Source organism: Lepidochelys kempii, chromosome 10, assembly GCF_965140265.1.
Source record: "Lepidochelys kempii isolate rLepKem1 chromosome 10, rLepKem1.hap2, whole genome shotgun sequence".
NCBI lineage: Eukaryota > Metazoa > Chordata > Testudines > Cheloniidae > Lepidochelys > Lepidochelys kempii.
This window is the reverse complement of record NC_133265.1, coordinates 25,668,760-25,683,362: the sequence shown is the minus strand read 5'-3', so window position 1 is coordinate 25,683,362 and position 14,603 is coordinate 25,668,760. Positions and strand designations below refer to the sequence as shown.

The following is a 14,603-nucleotide window of genomic DNA, read 5'->3' as shown; positions in this document are numbered from 1 at the left end:
TGTATATAAAGTCTGCTGCAGTTTCCACGGTATGCATCCGATGAAGTGAGCTGTAGCTCACGAAAGCTCATGCTCAAATAAATTGGTTAGTCTCTAAGGTGCCACAAGTACTCCTTTTCTTCCTACATCTTGATGACTTTTCCCCTGGACAGAAAGGCTTTTCCTTTCACTAGAATGGCATATAACAGTTGAATCAAACTGTTGCTAACCCATTGATCCTCAGAGAAACTATAGTAGAACCTCAGCGTTACGAACTGACCAGTCAACCACACAACTCTTTTGGAACCAGAAGTACGCAATCAGGCAGTAGCAGAAAATCAAAATAGCAAATACAGTACAGTACTGTGTTAAATGTAAACTACTAAAAATTATAGGAAAGTTTTAATTTTTTTTTTTAAACAAAGTAAGGCCACAGTTTCTGTGCTTGTTTCATTTAAATTAAGGTGGTTAAAAGCCGCATTTTTCTTCTGCATAGTAAAGTTACAAACCTGTTGTAAGTCAATGTTCACTTGTAAACTTTTCAAAGAACCACCATAACATTTGGTTCAGAGTTATGAACATTGAGTTACAAATAGAATAACCTCTATTCCCAAAGTGTTTGTAACTCTGAGGTTCTACTGTAAGACATTACTAATGACCTCTTTGGCTAACTGATATTAACAGATCATCTAGTATATGAAAGTAACACACATTCCTGGGATTTTCAGTCTCACCAGTGTCTTTGAGAATGCTGCAGAAAGTCTAAACAACAGAGTCCTGAAATAAAACTCTTTTTGGTAAACGAGTCACATATTTTCTGTGTAGCTCTTATTCTAGCATGTGTAAAAGAATGCCTCTCAGCTTGGTCAATATCATGTAATGCCCCTGATTTATGAGAGCAGGACAGAGCTTTTGTATCATGAAGCTAGTTTTCCCTCACACATTTATTCTGTCCTTTCAAGTCCAGGACAACACTTACTTCACACACTTTTTATTAGTAGAAAATAAGAGTAAAATCTTCTTGAAGAAGTCTACATCTCTACACCTGAGGTGTTTGAGAAGAATCAGCTGCATTGCCCATGTTTTATTATACCCAGTAATTAATGCAGATGAGGGAGACTGATAACAAAAAAAGAGAGATTTTATTAGGAAATATCCTTAATGCACAAACTGCTGGCATTTATTTTATTTGTTGCATTTGTCCATGCTTATAGTTAAAAGATTATTCTTCCCTGCCTTTAGAACTGTTTCCTATAGCATTCACGCAAATTTAAAGCTATTCTAACTGAAGAGGAAGTAGTTTATCTAAGTATTTGCCTTCCTTATCAGCCATGGTCACAATTAGCCTCTTTTAAACCTGACTCTCATATGTACATAGCAGAATAAATCAAGCAAAAGAAAGGTATAATTTTATATAAACTTTTTGAATCCCTTTTGTGCTATTTGGCTAAAGATCAAGAATATTTATTCCCCTCTGTCTGCAGCCTGTGCTACCATTTTCTCTAAGGCAATACTAAATAACCCTTTACTACCACTGGTAACAGTCATTTGACATAACTACCAGCCAGTTATGGTTTCAGCCAAAATGCTCTCTCTTCTTGCCACCACACAGAGCACAACTCTTTAATGTGGTCAGTATCCAAACCATTAAAGGTTTTATAAGTCAAAACAAAATCTTGAATTGCACTCAGATGAATCAGAAATCAAGCAGAGAATGCATGTAATATGCACCCAAAAGGAAATACCTCTAAATAAGCCGACAGTTGCATTTTGCACTAGCCAAAGTTCCCAACTAGTTCCCACAAACAGAACATTTGATGTTATAAAGGTTTGGATCACCAGAATGAGGTCCACTTCCAAGTAGTGTCACCACTGTGTAAAACTTATAAAAGTTGTCTAAAGCTGCTACTTGACTACTTAGCAAAACACCTGGGGATCCCAATGTACACTCTACTGGAAATGCCTGCTGGGACAGCTGCAAGTACAGTGTTAAGTAATTTAATGCACTGTATTTCTCATAATAAGTGGTGCATGATACATTTTAAAGATCATGCATAATACCACTCTCTGGCAAGATTTAAAATGAACAGGCATTTACAACATGCCTATTTTTTCTGCTGATAGCTTTTGGGATCCCCACTCTTGAAGAATGACTACTCTAAAAGGGAATTCCCATACAGAAATTTAGATAATGTTTTATTTTCTCCATGGAGAAGCAATAACCCTTTACCTGAAATAACATCATTATTAGAATTTTTTTTACATCAGTTTTACTAGAGCAGCACCCAGATGCCCTAATCATGATACCACTGTGCTGGGCACTCTACAAATATAAAATAAACGACAAGTTCTGTTCCCAATGATACTTTCATGTCATATTTACTTACCATCTTCCATGTCTTCTTCTGTGTTGTTGTGTCCATCGGCCATAGCTACATTCCCATTGATGACAGGATTTTGAGTAATTCTTGGTGGATCATCTGTATCTCCAGCTAATAAGAAAAAAAAATTATCAGTGACTTAATGCTTCTTTACATGGGAAAATTTCAAAATGACAAACATTTACTGGTATAAAGAATACCAGAAAAAGGCACTCTTATTCCGTATTCTTACTCCTGAATAAGTGTGTCCACACACACAGTCATAGCTATAATTATACCACTATAATTCTGCTGGTAAATTTCCTTGTGTAGGCAAACCCTTACTGGTTAAGTGTCATACTAATGCAGAACAGACTTAAAATTATAATTTCATTCCTAACAGATATATGTACTTTCCTATATGGCATTAGTAGTCCAGACTGAGAGTTTTATTAAATACAATACATATATATTTAACAATTTCTAAATGACTATTCTTGGGTCCTTTCAAACTGCATAGAGTTAGAACTGAAGTAATACTGATTAATCGATTAACAGACAAATTAATTTAGTCTAAGACTGGCTGAATAAGCAGTCTTATTGATTGCCTTTTAAAGGAAAAGCAAGCACTATAGCACATGTAAGAGCAAAAACTTAGGACATTTCATTAACAAATATTTAAAACTATCCCTTTGCCAACTCTCTCATTACCATTGCTAACTTGTGCTAATACAGCTGTTTGAACATATACAGAGAATTTATGCACCTAAAAAATAAGGTTCATGATGTATAAGAAGTTTGACTTGAAAAATGCATGCCTTCTGATAAGATATACCAACACACGCTCACAACACTGTTTTCACTCCTTTCCCTCCATAACATCTCCCCAACTCCCATATGGATCACTCACACATGCTAACAGTTCACACAGAAAACATTAACCTTCTCTCTCTCCAGACATAAACCATGAAAATCAGATCCAAGCGAGCAGATCCTTTTGCCTATAGGGAGGCCCACTAACTTCAGTAAGACACTAGGCAGGCATAAGTCTCTCTTTTGGGCAGATCTATTGCAGGATCAAGCCTACAGAGTGGCTCTAAAAGACAATGCCACACACGTGCTACAGAACAGAAATGGGGATATCAGACTTCGTATCTGAAGCTGATGATTAAGATATACATTCATATAAGTTTATGAAGTTTAGGATTATACATTTAGCTCAGTTGAGTACTAGTCCAATTAATATTTCTCTTATTATGCTGAAACATAGTTCTCAGGTCACATTTTAAAAGTTGTACAATGTATCACTATCAGAACATGGACGTTAATTAGTAGGATGCATTGGAGACAGGGACTACCTATTTACAATGAAGGGTATTATTTTTATTTAATAAGCTAATTTATAATTTTAAAACTGCATTTTAAAAACATCCTTGTACAGGGATACAAGGGAATAGAGGTGCATCTTGCAGGGGGTAGCCCATCGTGAGGAAACATAGGAGTTGAACTGAATATTACAGAATAAGACGCCATGAACCAACAGCATCCAGGAGAAGGAAAACTGATTTCAAATCCAAACAGTCTGAGCTCATTAGCCTTGGAAGGCAAATAAACCAAGGTGGATCCACTGATACCTGTTCCTTGCTGGCCAGCAGGCGATGACATGGCATTCCCAAGAGCTGGATAGGCTATATTGATCTAACAAGCCATAAGTACATCTAAAACTCACTTGTTACAGAAACAGTACAGTAAACCAAACAGATTTAAAAAAACTAGGCCAAGCATTTATCATCAGTATATCAACAAATATTTGTGTTGCAGCTCTCACACCCATCATTATTCAGCCATTTTCCTTTGTACATGCCAGACACTGCCAATTAACATACTTAGCAAGCAGCACTATGAAATCAACAAGTCATCCTCCCTAATAAATACTGCAGAGTCCTAGCTTTAAAGAATTCAAAGAAATGCAAATGATTCAATATACATAAATGACAAAAGTTAAATATTCTAGTACTGTTTCTCTCTTGCTCAGATAGCTGTTTGTTATAGCTGCTAGAAATGGAGCAGGAAATGAAAGTCACCACATTGTTTCTTGAATAACCACCAACATGGATTTCAAAATACCCAACCCAATTAACAAAGTATAGTGCACACTTGGCAAGCTGGTCAACTGACTGCCTGTTACTTGACAGTTGTCAAATATTCCAGGAAGAATGCCCTGATATAGGCAGCAGCCCACCTTTTTCATTGTTTCATGGTGCTATCTATAAGCAAGCCTAATTAAATGTCTTGATTACCCACTTCTCTACATTCTAATACCACCTGTTGGTGAAAAAAGTAAGCTATTTAAAGCTGAACATCTTGATTGGTTTCAATCTTCTAGAACCGTGGTTTTCAAAATTTTGTACTGGTGACCCCTTTCACATAGCAAGCCTCTGAGTGCGACCCCTTTATCAATTAAAAACATATTTTTATATATTTAACACCATTATAAATGCTGGATGCAAAGCGACCCACCATGTAATAACCTCCTGACCCCCTGTTTGAGAACCCATTCTAGAACAAACATTGTAGGTAGGTATGTCTTTGTTTGTATAACAGGACATCAATGTATGTGGGGTTTACAAAGCACATTAAGCAAATTAAAGCACACAAGTCCCTGCCCCAAAGAGCTTACCATCCACGCTTACTGATTTACCATAAAAAGTCTTAGGCTGGGTCTACACTACACAGTTAGGTCAATGTAAGGCAGCTTATGTCAACCTAATTATGTCAGCGTACACAATACAGCCATGTCCTGCTGATGTTAATGCCACCCTACACCAACATCGTAACTCCAATTCCACGAGCGGCGTAGCACTTATATCAGTGTAGTTAGGGCAATGTAGTGTCCCTGTCGGTTGTTAACTATCTTGTCAATTTCAAGGAAATTGATAAGAAAGCCAGGCAGGTAGAGTCGGGCTGCCCCCAGCTCCCCACTCCCAGCCAGGCTGCTGCCTGGAGGCTCCCTGCTCAGAGAACAGAGAAGTCCAGATGGCTGCTGCCCGTTCCCAGCCAGAAGCTGAGAGCCCAGGGGGGCAGCCGGGCTCCCAACAGGGAGCTGCACGGAGCTGAGAGCCCTGGCTCTCAGCCCCCCATGCTGCCCCTTTTCAGTCGGTGGAAGAGCTCCTGGTGAGGACATGCACCACCGACAGAAGGAAGGTAGTGTGGACAACTAACAAAGGTTGACTTTTGGCTGTAGTGTAGACATGCCATTACTCTTTTTCTATACTGTTGTTACTGCTATAATAAATCAGTGCTTTAAAATATTAGACCATTTTTAACCAATATCTGACCAATTATTTTTTGACCAGTCAAATGCACAACTCTAGTATAGCAGCCATATTGCTGAACTACATCTTCATTTTTGTCCATTCAAAAGCATTTTGAGCCTGGTTGCAAGCCAGTATCATAAGATGCAGTCAGCCATTGAATAAGTACTGAAATCATCTATACTGTTGGAAAAAAATCAACCTTTTTTACTGAAAAAATTAAGTAGCACACAAGTCTTACTGTCCAACAAATAATCAATACATTTTATTTATCAAAAATGAAAATGATATACACAGATTGATGATCAATTTATGTTTTCTAGAATTAATAGTGTCAGACTGACACCTGGCTTGCAACATTTATCTAAGGACAAACAAAATACTGAAGATCAATACTAAATCTGTTCTTTTTATGTATTTGTTTATAAGTTTCACCTTCATGCACACATTTAATGAGAGAACTCTTGGGACTTTAAAAGCTTATCTCAAAAGGATACAGCTACCTGCATTTGTCTTTACTTTTTATATCTGTTTTGATTTTTATTATACTTTTAACAGTGGATATATTATAATGGCTAAACACACAGTTTCCATATGAAAACAATTAACACATTCAAGACATGGACCATTTGGTGGCTATGGATATCAGGTATACAGTCTTAAGTAAGAGGAACCTTTCCCTTATAACACACTTCTGTTTATACTAAAGCTAATCTCCCACAGTTCACAAGCATGTCTATTACCTTCAAAGGCTATTCAGCACCCTGGACAGAGTCAAAAATGTTTTTCAAAAGAAGCAGAATCCAAAATTACCAGGGGTCTAGACCCAGGTGCACAATGACTTCCTCCCCTAAAAGGATGAACACTTCTATATGGATAGAATTCCTCTTATAAAAAGAAATTACAGCAATATCTGAGGCCTTTCACTTGATAAGATGACTTTTTCCAGAGATGTTAAATGAAGCAATGTACTTCATCATACAGAGGCTAGAGCAGTGGTTCTCAACCTATTTACCATTGTGGGCAACTGTGTTATGTGGGCTGCATCCAATACTATCTGTATGGCTCTGAGGATGTCACATGGGCCACAGCTCTGTGCTGACTGGGCTGCCAGCAGCCCACAGGCCGCAGGTTGAGAACCACTGGGCCAGAGTCTCAGATGCTCACTGGACACAACTCATCCATTACCCCCATCAAATATTAACTTAAATCCTCTGTTCAGTTATGTTCCCTAGTCAAGTAGGAAGTTCTCCAAAACCAAACAAAACCACCTTAAATTAATTAGAATGGGGTTGAGATTTTAAGTTCATACAAGTCAGGAAATGAAAACAATACACCATGATGTTGCATTATCATTAATCTGCATTTAAATATTCTTGCTTTTTATAAAAAATGGGAAACTAGATGGTGCTAAATACACATTTGGAATGTATGACTGAAAGATTATGCACCAGATCTTGACCTCCACAACAGTGGTGCAAACAGGCCAAGAAGCTACCCCATCAGGTTTCCCTTGATATGGGGGGATCCTTGGCTAGTGTATAGCTGATATAGTCAACTTAATGCCAGCCCATTTCTTCCTCTTCCACCCCACAAAGTGTAGGGAGCATGAATATGGACTGAGACAATTTATGGGGTGGGGCTAGAAGACAGCTTGCACTGCTACTACTGTACTTGCTCTGTGGGCGAATAGAGGATTTCAGTAGGCAGGGCTCTCAGTACAGCACCTTTCACAAAGAATAAATTCACTAAACTTTTAGAAAATAATTTAAGAAGAGAAGACAAGCATTTAGAGCTTCTGTTACACAGGCAGTAGGGCCTAGTGGATAAGGCAGTGGCACTGAAATCCAGAGACTTAGGTTCTATTCCTGGCTCTGCCAGAGGCCTACTAGGTGACCTTGGCCAAGTCACTTCAGCTCTGTGCCTCAGTTTTACCATCTGTAAAATAGAAGTAATCACACCATACTTTTATAAACGACTGAGATCTACAGATGTTATGACAACTAGATATTTTATTATTGTTATTTATGAAGCCAATGGAATAATCAAATCAGAATCACCCTATTCTGATCTGAGGATCAGATCTGATCAAGGATCTGAGCCTCCTTGAAAGGTATACTGGATTACCATAAACCTATTTTGGATTCCATTAAATTGGTGTGCATGCAACTCTCTCAGGTGGAACCATTATCTCATCATACACATTCATAAGTGCATTCCACGAAGTAACTTTTATTCATGCAGTGTTTGTGTTAATGTGTATGCCTTTGTGAATTTCTCATTAAAGAGACAATGTAAGAACAAATTTGGTCCATAATTCAGGCTTTAACATAAAAAATTTTGCAAAGTGGAAGGAAAGTAGAAATAGCCCCGTGTTCATCTGTTTATTAAATTCCAGTACAAAGTGTTTTCAAACAAACATTCCATGGCAGTGTTTGGAACGCAAATGTTCCAGAGAGTACAAGAATCAAAAGTTAAAGGTGAGAAACCGACTCAACAGCTAAAATGAAACTGACCAATCAACTAATTTTCAATTTTGATTGCTGAAAGAAATGGCAAAAATAGACAAATAGAATAGCAAAAAGTAAATTATATCACTACAACTCTTTCTAAAATTCTTTCCGTTTTCACATATTAAGACAGAGGTTCTCAAACTTTTTCAAAAAGTGTGGCCCACATCTTAGTAGGGAGATTGTCCTTGCAGTCACTTCTCCTATTTGCCACCACAGAGCATCTCTATAACAATCAGAGCAACTGTTTATTTGTTCTGAATGCTATTTTAACCTGATAGCATCTCTTATTCTTACAGAAAAAGCATTAAATAAGTTAGGGGAAGGTTTTTAAATAAACTGAGCTCACTACAAGATATTGCTGCCCATTCTGAGAGACCCTATGATTAAACTGAGGAGGGATAAATGGAATATAGATTAAGAAAAGTGTTGGCAGCTTCTAAATCAGTGGTTCTCAAACTTTTCTACCAGTGACCCCTTTTACACAGCAAGCCTCTGAGTGTGACCCCCTTTATAAATTAAAAACACTATTTTTATATTTAACATTATTATAAATGCTGGAGGCAAAGCACGGTTTGGGGGTGGAGTCTGACTGCTCAGGACTGCCCATGCAATAACCTTGCGACCCCCTGAGGGGTCATGACCCCCAGTTCGAGACCCCCAGTTCTAAATGATCATATTTGGTGACAGAGGTAAAAAAAAGCCTGAAATATGACTAAAGGAACAAGTAACAATGACATACATCTGCATATGGACTATATGAAGATTTGATCTTTGGAAATATACTATCTCAAAACATTAGACTAGTACACAGAGTTTTCTGGACCTGTCTTTGGATATTATGTTACAAGAAAGTCTTATGGAATAGCTAGCTTTCAGAATAGTGATCCAGGAAGCAAGACTTAGGCTTGGTCCACACTACAGATTTATGTCAGTATAACCATGTTGCACGCTCCTGAGCAATGCAGTTATACTGACTTAACCCCCAATGTAGACAGCGGCAGGTCAACAGGAGGGCTTCTTTTGTGACATAGCTACTGCCTCTCGGGGAAGTGAAGTACCTACAAAGCTCTCCTGTTGGTGTAAACAGCATCTTCACTAAACACTACAGCGGCACAGCCGCATCAGTGCAGCTACGCCAGTGCAGCTCTGTATGTGTAGACAAGCCCTTACTCTGTTCAGCAGTAAAGTAATGCAGATAACTATATCTGGATTGAAGCCATGGAGCCTGACATGAGTATATTCACAGCAGTTTAAGAATTATGACAGAGGAGAAAATTCCTACTAGTTCAAGAGTAGTGGTAATGAGTTGCACCTGCCAGGAATATGGGTAATTTGCAGGTTGCTTGTTTGTTACATATATCACATCTAAGATCACCAGGCATAAAGAGCTAAAAATCAGAGTTCGAACCAGTTTCTTTACAGAGATGAGGAAACCCCAAAAGTAAAAAGAATGTGGCAGGAATTCATGAACTGAGGTTGTTAACTGGACCAGAACTACAGAGCCTTATGAAATCAAGACATGTCAGAAGGAGTTGCTTCTCAAGATGGAAGTTAACAGTGAAAGACTTTATGGTGTTGCTGTAAAGATTACGAGTGAATATAGATCACTTGCTGTTGGTTTCAGTAGACATCCCATGTCCACAGATGAGAACGTGGAAAATAATTGGCTGTTGTGGTAACTGTACTGGGCCCCATCACATACAGCAGTGGTTCTCAAAGCTGTGGCACGTGGGTGTCTTGTGGCCCATTCAGCCCAGAGCTGCGGCCCATGTGACATCCTCAGGGCCACAAAGGTAGCATTAGATGCGGCCCACAATGGTAAATAGGTTGAGAACCACTGTTATACAGCATGCAGATAGGGAAGAAGAAAGATGAAGAATGTACCAAAAGCATGCAGGAATGTAAATACTTAATGTGCCCATTTCCACTCAGCCACATCTCTGCCTTTGGGTGCAGGGAGACCTGAAGACAAAGCAAGATTTGCTACCTCAGATGCTGGACGGAATAGCTTGTCTAGAGGAGCATGAGAGATTTTCTAGTGTCTGCAGTTCCATAAAGCTTTGATTTTATTTATTTATTTTTTTTAAATTGGAGAGTGAAGACTGATGGGAAACAGAGGGGCTCAATTCTTGTTCACTGTCCTAGACAGACAGTTGAAACCTGAAGGTTCCATAGCAGTTAGGCAGGATCCTAGGAGCTGCATTTTTTTTTTTTAAACCTAGAAAAATGTTTTTTACAGCTGAATAAAACTTTCAGTAAACATTGTCTACTAAAGAAAGTAAGTTAAGTAACCCAGTAACAACCCAAGACAGCAAAGACCTGAAGCAGTGGGGCAGGAGAGAACACAGAAAGGCTGAGGAAATATTACTAGAGACTGAAATAAGTTTTTTAAAGGCTAGTCTTCTACAGTATCAGTGTGTACCAGCAGGTTACCTGCAAAATATGTAATCCAGGTCTAGCTTTCTACCTGAGAGTCTAGATTTTGCTGGACCATTTGAAAAGAAACTCATATTGCTCTTATGTCCTTCTTAAGCAGCCTGAAGGAACCAACAGGTAATGCTGCTTAAGGTATTTAAAATTTTTTTTTTTTAGTTTGGAAGATAAATTTAATTTCACAGACACTATATTTGTTGAAATTTTACAAAGCTACCGTGTTTAGAGAACACTTGTACATGCTTGTTTTTACTTCTTAAAGCTATCATTTGCTAACCCAGATTGACATTTATAACAGACTTAAGCCAAAATCCCAAATGCTTGTGGAGATACGAGCACTAAAATCAGTATCTGGTAATTTCAAGAATTGTTCTACTTTCCATCTTTCCTCCTCCCACCAAAAAACCTCCCATTAGGGGAGCTGGTTATGAGTATGACCAAAATACGGAATTTAAGAAAGATTTTACAGTTGAATATACTCTTTGCAAAGTAACTACTAAAGCCCTTACAAAAACCTCTAAAATGAGGCTCTGACTTCCTGATCAAACAAAAGCAAATGGGAAACCCAGACCTGGGAGCCCTAGACTTGAATCAATTCCTGTGCCCCTAAACAGAGCGGAAGAGAGACCCATTACTCCCTCAGAAGGTAAGAAATAATTCGCTCAATTCCTAAAGGGAAAAAAAAAAACACCTATGCCCTAAATTCAGTCAGTTTACAACAGAGTATGTAAGAGATTTTTAAGCAACTAAAAACAGATCAAAACAAAGCTTAGAAGGATGTCCACCTGCTGAAGATAGGAATTGGACTGGCAGAATTTCCCTAACGTCACACAGTGGTTGATTTCTTGTTCCTATTTGCTGTTAGAATAGCAGCTCAATTCATAATTAAGCAATGGGACACAGGAAAAAGGGATTTAAAAATCTACACCACTATTCGAGTGAAAATTATGTTCTATTATTTTATTCTCCAAAAGAATGGTAGCAGAAAAAAATGAAAAAGGAATACTGGAACAATTTTTGTAATCTTCAGAGGTTACCACAGAGACAATGTAATACTCCTAACACATTTATTAAGGAAAATAGAAGTACAAAATAAAAGAAGGAAACAAAGATGGGGTGGGTGAGAAAAGGAGTATGTGAACATGCAGGTGCCAAGATAGCTGTAAATCTGTGTCTGGACGTAGACTTATGGGTAAAATTATTGGGCTAGATTACATCCATGATTTATAAAATCTATGTAGTCTGCACACACAATAAAAAGTGTTTTTTTCTTTTATTACCAACGTATAGGCCAATTTGCTTTTGTTTCATTTACATATATTTTATTCCTTTGTGACTCCACAGCTCCTTCTGATTCCATGACAAGCAGCAGAATTTGAAGGCTAATCTATTCCTCTAAACAGGAAAGCTACAAGAGAGGATGACTAAGATTCCAGGTGAGTATGCTCAGAGAAAAATTACAAGGCAAGAGGCAGCTCTCAGATGAAGGAAAAGAGGTGTCAAGAATGTGGTAAAAGGGAATCATTTTCTAGTTACGGAGATACACAGCCAGGTAATTCTTCCATCAGATACACATGCTGGTCAATGATGTAGTGTATGATCATCAGGGAAACTAAAAACTCTGTGAGTAATTATTTTTCCAAGAGAATTTTCATAGTGAAGCAAACTTGTGGGATGGGGTGTGGGGGGGGAGCGTTTATAACGGAAAAATGCAGCTGGCCAATATATTAGTTTGTACAATGTTATCAAAAAAATCCTTTGTATATAGATTTCATACAGTCAGAGATATGTAGGCTGGAAGGGGCCTCAAGAGGTCATTTGGTCCATACTCTCCTCACTGAGGCAGGATTAAGTATACCTACACCATCCCTGACAGATGTTTGTCTAATCTGTTGTAAAGAAACCCTGCAGTGACAGGGATTCCACAATGTTCCTAGGTATCCAATACTTAGTTGGAAAGTTTTTCTTAATGTTTAACCTAAATATCCACAGCATCAAACTAAGCAGATTTCTTCTTGTCCTATCTGCAGTGGACATGGAGAACAACTGACAACCTTTTACATATCTGAAGTCTTATATGTCCCACCTAAGTCTTCTCTTCCTTGGACTAAAAACGTACTCAATTCTTTCAACCTTTCCTCATAGGTCATGTTTTCCAAACCTCTTATTTTTGTTGCTTTCCTCTGGACTCTCTCCAATTTGTCTACATCTTTCATAAAGTGAGGTACTCAAAACTGGACATTACTACAGCTGAGGCCTCAGTATTGTTGAGTAGAGCAGAACAATAACCTCTCATTTCTTATATCCTACACTCCTGTTAATGCATCCCAGAATGATATTTGTCTTTTTTGATGAAGCATATTGTTGACTCATTCAATCTGAAACCCACTCTAACTCCCAGATCCTCTTCTGCAGCACCACTGCTTAGCAAGCTATTCCTCATTTTGTATTTAATTTTTCCTTCCTGAGTGTAGTATTTTCTACTTGTCTTTATTAAATTTCTAAGTATTGACTTCAGACCAATCCTCCAATTTAACAAGGTACTTTTGAATTCTCATTCCGTCCTCCAAAGTACTTGAAAACCCTCCCAGCCAGGTGTCATCTGTGAATTTTATAAGCATGCTCTCCACTCCATTATCCTGAAGTCATTAAAAAAAATACTGAATAGTACTGCACCTAGGACAGACCCCTAGAGAACCCCACTTGATACATCCTCCCAGTCTGACAGCAAACTATTGATAACTACTCTTTGAACATATGGTTTTTCAATCAGTTGTGCACACACCTTAAAGTAATTTCAGGTAGACCATATTTCCCTAGTTTGCTTATGAGAGTGTCATGTAAGATTGTATTAAATGTCTGACTAAAGTTGAGATATCTACTACTTCCCTGCATTCCCTACAGGTTACCTAGTCAAAGAAGGAAATTAGATGGCTCTGTAAAGAACCAATCATGCCAAACCAATGCCTGCTATTACTTATCACCTAATTATCCTCTATGTGCTTACAAACTGATTAATAATGTGTTCCAGTGTTCTTCCAGGTATTAAAGTTTGGTTGACTGATGTATAAATACCCTGGTTCCTGCTTTTTTCCCTTCTTAAAGGCTGGTAGTGTGTTTGCCCGTCTCCATTTCTATGGGACCTCACTCAATCTCCAAGTTTCAGAGTGGTAGCCATGTTTATGCCCAAATAAATCTGTTAGTCTCTAAGGTGCCACAAGTACTCCTCGTTCTTTCAACCTCCAAATGATCTTGAAGACAATTGCTAATGGTTCAGAGATTGCTTCAGCAAATTCCTTATGTACCCTAGGATGAATTTCATCAGGCCTTGATGAATTGACTATATGTAACTCATCTAAATATTAGTTAATTGTTCTTTCCCTATCCTGGCCTCTCTCTCTCTTTTTTTTTGATTTAATAAAAAAAAAATATTATTGCTTCACTGATTGTAGCTTATAAGCACTTCAGGACAAGGACTAACAGTGTAAAAGACTAAATGGAAAATGAGATCATCATTAACACATGACAAATAACTCTCTGCAGGATCAGACTTGCTATCTATAACTTCTGCCATACCTGCAAAATGACCAGACAGGCAATATGCCATAGTCATCACTGCTTATTACACTAATCACAATCATCCCACTGTTACCTTGTGCTTCCTTCCTCTGTTGTATCCACTTGTTGTTTCTCACATTTAGACTGTAAGCTCTTTGGGGCAGGGACCATATTTTCACATTGTGTGTGTACACTGCCTAGTACAATAGGATCTGTAGGCACTAGTGCAATATAAATAAAGAATGAAGTCACACATCCAGCATTGTGACTACATTACCAGATGTAACAGACTCAGGAGTAAGCCCTTATTTAACTCAAGTCTCTGATATTTAAACAATATAGAAGAAAAAAGTTTACCTTTCACATACTTAAGTTTTAGTCCATGTATCTGAGAGTTTCTCCCACTCTGAGAGTTATCTTTATTTGAAATTAAAAAGGAAGCAAAC

At 38.0% G+C, this 14,603-nt stretch overlaps 1 protein-coding gene across 3 annotated transcripts in view; it reads right to left on the bottom strand.

Moving 5' to 3' along the window:
• USP7 (ubiquitin specific peptidase 7) overlaps window positions 1-14,603 on the bottom strand; it is a 138,409-nt gene that overhangs the window by 59,852 nt on the left and 63,954 nt on the right. For all 3 annotated transcript variants that reach the window (XM_073362481.1, XM_073362480.1, XM_073362482.1), the window contains one exon: window positions 2,367-2,471. In XM_073362481.1, the coding sequence (XP_073218582.1) occupies window positions 2,367-2,471 (105 nt within the window). The remainder of the gene's footprint in view (window positions 1-2,366; window positions 2,472-14,603) is intronic.